The sequence below is a fragment of the Macadamia integrifolia genome, chromosome 2 (assembly GCF_013358625.1).
Source record: "Macadamia integrifolia cultivar HAES 741 chromosome 2, SCU_Mint_v3, whole genome shotgun sequence".
Classification (NCBI taxonomy): Eukaryota; Viridiplantae; Streptophyta; class Magnoliopsida; order Proteales; family Proteaceae; genus Macadamia; species Macadamia integrifolia.
Genome location: NC_056558.1, coordinates 37,783,585 through 37,793,621, shown reverse-complemented (window position 1 = coordinate 37,793,621; position 10,037 = coordinate 37,783,585). Strand labels below are relative to the sequence as shown.

The following is a 10,037-nucleotide window of genomic DNA, read 5'->3' as shown; positions in this document are numbered from 1 at the left end:
ACACTTGATGTAGTCCATTTTGCAATTTAAATCAGACATTTATTGTAGTAGAAGGACAATTATTGAACCTTTCTTTTTTTGGCCCATGCATCATCCCTTTGTAGTTTGTATGATTAGAGCTTGCACTAAATGGGCAAGGCCAGAAGTAGCATTATTGAAGCTCAATCAAGGGCCACTAATCCTCGGGGAGATTAGCACAGCAATCCACCGTCAAGGTCTCCACTTAAGTCGCAAATGCATAGATGGGAAATCTAACTTGAGACTGCGCAACTATTCACATAATCCCCAATTCACCCTAACCGTCTAAGCAACCCACAGATGTGTCCTTCTTTGTTTATGTTAGTGATGATTGTTGTCTTTCAAAACTTGTCAACAAAGTGGTGAACTAAAAAGTTGAATTTTTTTTTAATCCCTTGGTATATTATTTCTAAAAATTCTTTAATGGAGAGAAAAAAAAATCTTCAAAACATTGAAAGTTATTTAATGTAATTTAATGCGAAATGACAGGGTTTATCCTTATTGAAAGAGGGAAAAAAGAATTGTAAAATGCAACATGACTAGTGTAATCTGCACACTGCATGTTTGATAACCGTCGGATTACATTCAACGATTGGGGACAGCTGGGTGTTTAAAGTAAATACAATTTTCTATTTTAATTAAATCCATATTTACATTGGTATATGAAGAGTAATGCAGCCATTATGCACCAAATCGATCCAACCATTCCCATTTCTTTGATTTGATGATAACAACACATCTTTACCTTTCGGCAAGGGAACATTGTTGTAGACTCGCTTGCTAATTTTGGAACTCATAGTCGTGTTTCTCACTTTTGGGATGACAATCCTCCCGACTTTTTATCTCCTTTCTTTATTGCTGACTTGGCTTGCATCTCTATGCCTTGTTCTTTATCTTTTGGTGCCTCTTTAATATAAGTTATTTCTTTCGTAAAAAAAAAAATTGATAACAACACACGTTTTTAATTACTACATATCAGAGAGTATTTCTCATATAGTGGATTATTTGATCTAATAAGACCAATCATCATCCTCTAACCTCACAATTCTAGACCCTAATTAATACTCAAAGTCCTATTATGGTTCCGGTCTAGCTTCTCCTCCTTTCCTCTTGATATAATGCAACAACCATCACCGACTAGTGATGAATATTAACCATCAACTCAGTCGTCTCCACCATTTAACATTTTTAATTGATGGGCCACTTAACGAAACCCATTCAATATTCATCGGTCACCGTCACACTATTACCACAGGATGACAATTAACATTTCCCTTTGGAGGAGGCCAATCTATTACGGATAGGATAGTTTAGTCAATTCTAATCCCTGGTTTACTGTTGATTTTTTTTACAACCGGCAGACGTGTAATATATGATCATTTTATTAACCAAAAAAAAAAAAGACTATTAACATTGAGAGACTGCTTAGAACGAGCATAGTAGATCCCATAAATGTTCTCTCGATCAAAAGCAAAGAAGCAACACCAGCATGACCATGCGAGCATACCACACACATGTAGAAACGCAACCCTAAAACGATGCAGAAGATAATGGAAAAAAACAAACAAACAATGCACATGGATTTTACGAGGCTCGGCAAGGTTGCCTACGTCCCCGGTAAGATGAGATCCTGCTTCACTATCAATGGAGAATAGGGTTACATCGCTCGTCCTCACACCTCTCAGTATTGCTTGCATTACAGAGAAAGAAACCCTTGCTACAAATATATAGCGAAAAAACCCTAATCCGGATTAAACTACAATTGCCCTCAAATAAAAAATTCGAGCAGGGGGCTGCGCCCCCCTACACCCCCTGCTATGCAGGGGGGCCTCCTGCCCCCCTTGCAACCCCCATGGCTCGCTAACCGGTTAGCGGGACCGCCGTCATGCCTGTTTAGGTGCTGCACTAGTACTCCCTGGATTAAACTGCGATGGAATACAAGACATCATACACCAACAACAGAGAGAGAGAGAGAGAGAGACAGAGAGAGAGAGAGAGAGAGAGAGAGAGAGAGAGATAAAGCCTAGGGATCAGAGAGTGAGCTCATGATTGGAAGGACTTGGGCTCCCGTCTTGCGATCACCCCAATCATGGGATCACTCTCTAGTCCTTGGGCTTTATGGAGAGGAATCCTATATGAGAGAGAGAGAATCTGTTAAAGGAGAATCGGGAAAAGATGGAATAGAAAGACGTGTTTCCAGAACGAACAAGATATGGGTTGAGAAGGGGGAGTTAGCAAAGTTGGACAAGACTGAAATGAGCATTAGAACATGTATTGATGTACCAAATCGGCTAATGCTCCTAAGTTGATGCAATGTACGTAGGTGAGAGATTGAGAGGAGTCATATTTTGGACAAAATATAGAAAGACTAGTTACCTATACGAATGCAAATATGGATTTAATTAAAATAAAAATTATATTTACTTTAAATATCCATTTGTTCACAATCGCTGAGGGAAACCTAACTGTTTTCAAATATGCATTGTGAAAACTACATTAGCCACACTACCTTCTGCTTTTCACGGAACCCTCTCCCTTAAAAAAAATATTTTACCTTCATAGGACAAAAAATAAGGTTACATTTTCGGAACTTGACCAATGATTTATACTAAAAAAACGACACATTTTTAGAACAAAAATTTATGCATTTATTAACTATGTTAATCTCTAATAATAATAAACATTAGCTTAACCTAATGGTGACAACGACTTAAAGAATCAATGTAACTAATAGATTAACCATTGACCAACAACATTCCACAGGATATAATAACAGGTAGAAAAAAAAAAAAAAAAACCCTCTAGTGACACTGTCCAGATGTTGCCAAAAAAGCGCACCTGCAAAGAGGGAAACTAAAGCCACGGAAAGATGCTAAAAAGATCAACACATAATGAGTTTAACAGTTGGAATGGGCCATGAAAATTTGTACATAGCAAATATGGGGTAAAATTTGGGAACATCCAAATCAGATGTCCCCACGGCGAAATTGCAATTAATTGTGGAGAGATTTATCTTTGATTTCTGTTTGTGTTGTACACTTGTACTAGGCTGCTGGCGGTTCTTGACATTTGGAGAAAGTTGGAGAAATAGCACACAAAGTTACCTTGTGTTAGGTACTTAAGTGAGATCTTAACAATAATTAGGGAAAAGATTGCTTCTTGATTGCGTGCCCTGATAGGTGAAATGACGCTTTATGGCTGCAACACTCAAAATAATTCATCCTTTCTGATGCCCATGTGCATTGGCCCCTGCCTTAATGTAGGTGTTCATGTGATAAGAAGAGTTTTCTTTTCCCTTAATAATTATTATTTTACGTTATGGGCAAAGTTTTCCTATTCCAATTGTGTGGAGAAATCTCTCATGACACACACCAATCACGATGTAGGAAATAGTTTCAATTTGTTTTTGAAAAAATTCGATCCTTGTTTTGAGATTATGAAAATTATACAATTTCAATTTAGTTTGTACATATATTGTATCTCAAACCAAACTAAAACTAAACCAAACCTATTGACACCCTTTGCGTGTCCAAAAGAAAAAAAGAGGTCAAAAAGATCCGTGTCATTTTAGGGGTAAAACAATAAAAATAATATATATTTTTATTTTCAGAAAGTAAGAGCAAAAATGATTATCCATCCGTGGGTTGCCTAAATGGTTAGAGCGAATTGGGGATTGTGTGGACATGCACACAATCCTAGGTTTGATTCTCCATATGTGCATTTACGATTTAAGTAGAGACCATGACGGTAAGAAATAGTCGAGGTGCACGTCAACTGAAACACCTTGGTTAATAGAAAGAAAAAAGTAAAAATGATTGATACGCACCAATTTGATCTGATTCTTACCGATACCTAATCTATGGTGTGGGTTTCCACCTTCCACCCCAAAACTCCAATCCGTCACTCCACCTGAAAGATTCCAAAACAATGATGATTTCCACACATGGTGATAGTGCACACGGTCTACCTATACTCTATAGCATTTGTGCATTATGATATACCATTCTTCCGTTCGCACCGGTGGGAGTTTCAACTTTCAAACTTCCACAGTTCCACTCTGGCGTCACCGTCAACCCATCTATCATTCCATGTTGTCCACAGTATCTGACTACATCCAAACTGTCCGATTGGTATCTCAAATTAGGATTCCTGATTCCCAGAACTATGATGTGGGCCCAGCGGGGACCAGTGGACAGAGATAGATAGAATGTACTATATCACCTTAGCTGGATGGTATACATCATCCATCCCCAATCCCCATCGTATCGTGATTTGTGAAATCATTTTGTTAGGATTTTACAGTGGGAAATTTACCACAGTATCATCGTCAACTTTGATGACGTACACAGAATTAAAACCTAGGTGGATGGATTAAAGTTAAACCATGGCGATCCGAAGGGTATTTCTCTCACCTACAACCTCTACTCTCATCACCGTTGGATTGGAATTCCACTCATCTCAGCAGCAATCCAGTTGTGACACCCAATCTAAAGGGACCCACTTTAGTAGCTTGGCTTTTTTGAATTTTGGCAGACAGTAACGTTAAAAAAAGACAGCTGCGGATTATCCATCCTTGAAATTACACTATTACCCTCATGTGGATTCAAATTCGTCAATTTTGAATTGGTCTTTCTGGCATTTGGGAGCTCTGTTTCTGTAATTTAAGTACACAAAATTTCTCCATCACCAATCTCTATAACCTTACTAGAGTCGTCGCTATCCCATTCAGATTTTCTTACACAGAAAGATAATACAGGGAAGAGAAAGAAGAGGGAGAGGGAGAGGGAGAGGGAGAGAGGAAGTATTATGAAACCAATCATAAAGTACAGTTCAAAGATCTCTGGAAGAGCAGAAAGATACTGGAAAAAAAACCCAAAAGATCTTTCCTAATTCTAAAAGGGGAGAAAGAAGTTGCAGGCTTTGGAAAATCATTTGCCCCACAGTGTAGAAGCAAAATCTCTATTTGTGGTTGGTCTTTAATGGCGATGCAGAGAAGGGCAGACAGAGTTACAGAGATCTTCACAATTTGAAACTGAAACTGATTTCTCTACTTGTTCTCTCTGTCTGATCCAGCGAAGGAGGAAAAAAAAAGTTGGATAGAAGGGTAATTTTATTCTAACCTTTATGGTTTTTATGTGGGGCTGCTAAAGCAAGAAAGACTGTGAGAGAGAAAGATCAGTTGAGAGAATAGAATAAGGGAAGCATAAAAAACTGAAGAGATTCACGAGAGTGTCAGAGGCTGAGAAAGTTGAGGTATCTTTCTTTTCTTAGGACACATTGCTCCAGAAAGTTAGATTTAAAAAGTTTGGCAGAAGGTAATACTATTTATGTGTGTGTGTGTGTGTGTGTGAGAGAGAGAGAGAGAGAGAGAGGCTTTCCTTAATCCTTAGTTTCTCATTGGAGGATGGTGAAACTTTCGAGTTATTTTTGAATTTGAGAAGGTGGGTTGGTCTTTCTTTCTCCCTGTAATTATCTGTCTATTTTTTAATGGGTTTCTTCTGCAATGTACATCTGTTTAATTTGTGTTCTGAGCTTTTTATTTTGCATATCTCTGCAACTTTTTATGACATCCATTTGTCTTCTAATGTAAGTTCTTCACGAGGTGGTGAGTGGTGACAACCGACAGGTTCCCATATTCTTCTTTTTTTTTTTCCCTTTTACATCTAATCTTTATATTTTAAGGTTTTTTTTTTTTTCTGGATTTAATTTAATTTTTCTTCTACTCTTTGAAGTTCAAATTGTCAGTTTACTCAGTTCCCCATTACAACATAGAAAGCTCCTTATACCTTATTCGCATTAAAACAGTTTTTCTCTGAAACCTCGATTTTGGTTTTCTCATTTTATCCCCTTATCGAGTTATCTTCTTTGCTCTCTGTAGGAACTAGGAAGTGCTCGTCGAAGCCCTCTTCAAACTTCAATTTGGAAAATGGGTAGAGCGACGAGATGGTTCAGGAACCTGTTGGGGATGAAGAAAGAGAAGGAACAAAGGGAGAACTCTAACAACGGTGACCACAAAGATAAGAAAAGATGGAGTTTTGGAAAGTCGGGGAGGGATTCTAGTGTGACCGGTCAGATCCCAGCAAGTATTCCGGCGAACATACCTGCAGCGGAAGCTGCTTGGCTGAGGTCATATTACAACGAAAATGAGAGAGAACAGAACAAGCACGCAATTGCTGTGGCTGCGGCCACGGCTGCAGCAGCTGATGCTGCCGTTGCCGCTGCACAAGCTGCGGTCGCCGTGGTGAGACTTACTAGCCATGGTAGAGGGACGATGTTTGGTGGTGGACGGGAGAGGTGGGCTGCAGTGAAGATTCAAACTGTCTTCAGGGGATATTTGGTAAGTAGGTTTTTGATTTCTTCGCCTTTAATGGACTAGAACTTGAGGCAGTTGAGTTCGTTTATTAAATAAATTTCGCTCTGTTTTCTTCTTGGAAAAAAATTAAAGATGAACAGTAGTGGGTTTTTGATTTCTTCTCCTTTAATGGACTAGAACTTGAGGCAGTTGAGTTCGTTTATTTAATAAATCTCTCTCTGTATCTTCTTTTAAAAAAATTAATGATGAACAGTCCTCACTCTGTTCAATATTCATTTTTTCTCCGCCGCCCCATGTTCAGATTTTTGCATCAAAGTTTCGGAAGAACATGAAAAACTGATTGTTCTGGCCTGTCGGTTAGTATTTTTCGCACCATAGGCGAATTTAAATTCTTCTGCTACTCAATTCTTGTATTTCTTTCTGTGTTCTTAAATTTCATTTTGGGTATGAGAATGGTGATTGTTTTGTAATTCAGTAATTAATTTGGGCTCTTCACTATGTCAGTATCCTTGAATTTATCTGATTTCGCTTCTTATTTTGTTTGAAATCCTGATTTTCTCGAGGGTTCATGGGTGATTTGTCACTTAATTTGTTCTGTTTCCAGTAGCTTGCCATGAATATGGTGGTTTCTGTTGCAGGCCAAGAAGGCTCGTCGAGCTTTGAAAGGGCTGGTGAAGTTACAAGCCCATGTTAGAGGTTTCCTTGTACGCAAGCAAGCAGCTGCAACTCTTCATAGTATGCAAGCTCTTATAAGAGCCCAAGCCACTGTTCGCTCACAGAGAGCTCGTAGTCTTCACAACAAAGATCACCACAGGTTTCAACCAGAGCTCCGACCTCGTAAATCCATTGTAAGTTTCAAACTTTTAACATTTAAAATCCATTAGGTTGTTGGGTTTCACAATTAAATTTGGGGACAATTTAAAACTTTCAGGAAAGATTTGATGAAACAAGAAGCGAGCACACGGCATCAATCCACAGTAGGAGGCTATCGGCATCTCTGGAGAACGCTATTAACAATTTGGATGAGAGCCCAAAGATTGTGGAAATGGATACTTGCAGGCCAAGATCAAGATCCCGTAGAACTAACACATCAATGTGGGATTCTGGTGAAGACCCTCCTTACCAAACGATATCATCTCCTCTGCCATGTCAAATTCCAGGTCGTCTCTCAATACCAGAGGGCCGAAACTACCCAGATTTCGATTGGGTCTTGACAGGAGACGAATGCAGGTTTTCCACAGCACATAGCACTCCTCGATTTGCAAATTCAGGAGGATCAAATGCACCGGTGACGCCGGCCAAGAGTGTATGCGCAGAGAGCTTCTTCAGGAATTACTCTAATTTCCCCAATTACATGGCAAACACACAGTCATTCAGGGCCAAAGTGAGATCCTACAGTGCCCCAAAGCAGAGGCCAGAGCCAGGTCCAAAGAAGAAGCTATCTCTGAATGAAATGGTGGAGTCAAGGGCCAGTTTAAGTGGGGTTCGGATGCAGAGATCCTCTTCTCAAGTTCAAGATGCCTTCCATTTTAAGAATGCAGTAATGGGTAGGCTGGACAAGTCTGTTGATCTTGTAAGAGATTCAGAGAGGGACTACTTAGAGAGAAGATGGTAGAGAAGAGTTGCCGGAGCTTCCTGTGCTCTGCTCTGGTTCAAACCCATCCAGTAGAACAGGTAGAACACAAAAATGTGTTCTTGTAAAGTGGAAATTAAAATCATTCACAAACAAGATCTTATCCAATTGTGAATTTGTGAGGATTAAGTTGTGATTTCTGAGATGAAATCAATGTTTTTTTTTTTCTTTCTTTCTTTAATCTGCAAATGTTCAATGGAAATCAAATGAAGAATCAGTACAATATTGCCATTGTGCTTTGTTCATTACTGCAATTTTTTGTCTTCTCCATCTTGGGTTCTTCTCAGGTCCCTCTGCTATGAGTATCTGGATAATGAGAATTTCTTTTTTGAGAAAAAGATAGACATTGATGGCTCTCAAGTCTCAATAAGAGTCACAATTCTCATCTGCAATGAACGACAGAAAATGATGTGGCTCACGTGGGTTGGCTTATAGGGTACACACCATTATTGTTGGGTCCATCATCTGTGATCAAATAAGCTACAAGAATTAGACTTTGAAAGGAAAACAAGACAAGAAAGAGATCTTAGCTAATTATTGAATCTCTTAAATCAATTTTGATGATCTAAACAAACGATTACTGTTGAGCTAACACAGCAGGAGAGGGTATCAAGGAACTTTAGAAATATTTTTAGAATATTAAGATTGGGAGGGCTATATTAAGATGTAGATTTAGGTTTCGAATAGAATAAGGTAATGATTACGGATTTGATTTGAAGCAAAGAAATGCCTAACTTTTGGGGAGTAGAGGGCCTGGAGGTTTAATTAACTTATAATGTATTTAATGGCTTCAACTTTCCAGGCCTATATGCTCTTTGGTCTGACTCAAACCCAATCAAAAATTAAGTCCTTGCAAAAGTGCAGACCATCTTCCTTCTTGGTGTTGGTGTTTGTGTTTGGTTTGACTGAATCATCATTCTCCTTTCTTCACGTCGAGGCTTCTAACTCCAATTCCCCTCTTCGAGAGAAGAGATGCATAGAGTTTCTCTGTTGCTATAAAAGCTTTTGGGTATTGTGTCATTTGACTTGTGAGTTCTCTTTCACTCTTATGTAAGGACTTAGTTCACGGTATTGAAACAGTGGTGCAGTAGGAAGTATGGGGTTAGATCTTGTTCTAGCGCTAATGATCCTCAAATTCAAAAAGCAAAGAAACCCTATTTTTCAAGACAAATTGAAATGATTCAAAAAATTGGTGATGATTTTATTTCATCCAAAATGACTCTTTTTATAAAAAGGTCTTATTACAAAAGAAAGGAAACCAAAATAAAATAAAAATAAATATTTCAAAATCGTGCACAAAAACTTCAGAAGCCTAGTACATCCATTAAACGTGTGAATTTGAGGTTTAAATTCGGGATGATTCATTGGACAACATGTAGAGCATTGGATGTCATTTCCGAGAAAGTATTATGGCTCCAAGTTACAATCTTTAGAAGCTAAGCTGTAAAAATCAGTACTTTCTTCCTGATCGGGTGGTCTTCTGTAAATCTAATCGGTCTAGGAATTCTTCAGAAACCTTCTCTGTATCAATTGGTATTCTGTAAATTTTTTATCAACAATAATAACTCAATTTTATCTCAACTAGATGAGATGTGGTAAAACATTTATCGGAGAGAGAGAGAGAGAGAGAGCCCATAAGTGTCATAAAGTTGTTTCCTTTGCCTTATATCCTTGATCAAAAAAGGTTATGCATCCTGCATTACTTTTTTTGGCTAAAACTACATGAGCATCCTGAGCACTTGACATGTGGGCCCGGACCTATGACCAATTAGAAAACAGGGATTAAGGACTTTCATGAACCAAAATTGCATCTTAATTAATCTTTCCCCACCCTCTCCCCATTTCCTTTACAACCCCTCTGCTTTACTTTTGAAAGCTCTTTGTACGAGATAATGGGAGAGGGGGGAGGGAGGTACTGGTGTGGGACGTCCGGCTTAGGGGCCTTGCTTAGTACATAAGTTAAAAATTAAGATTTAAAATGAAGCTTTGAGATCAATGTTAATAGTATTATAAGAGTGTTGTATTCTTAATTAGTTCAGTTTAACAACTTAATTAGTGCATATCGAGGAGCTG

At 38.5% G+C, this 10,037-nt stretch overlaps 1 protein-coding gene across 2 annotated transcripts; it reads left to right on the top strand.

The window, feature by feature from the left end:
- Positions 1–4,762: 4,762 nt before the first annotated feature.
- Positions 4,763–8,218, top strand: LOC122072273 (protein IQ-domain 26-like). Of its 2 annotated transcripts, none has more exons than XM_042636858.1 (4): positions 4,763–5,271; positions 5,897–6,355; positions 6,970–7,179; positions 7,263–8,218. In XM_042636858.1, the coding sequence occupies exons 2-4, from the start codon at positions 5,945–5,947 to the stop codon at positions 7,944–7,946; spliced, it is 1,305 nt and encodes a 434-aa protein (XP_042492792.1). In that variant the 5' UTR covers positions 4,763–5,271; positions 5,897–5,944; the 3' UTR covers positions 7,947–8,218. The 2 variants fall into 2 exon arrangements, with proteins under 2 accessions (XP_042492792.1, XP_042492793.1); XM_042636859.1 differs by lacking the exon at positions 4,763–5,271 and adding an exon at positions 5,322–5,459.
- Positions 8,219–10,037: the final 1,819 nt, after the last annotated feature.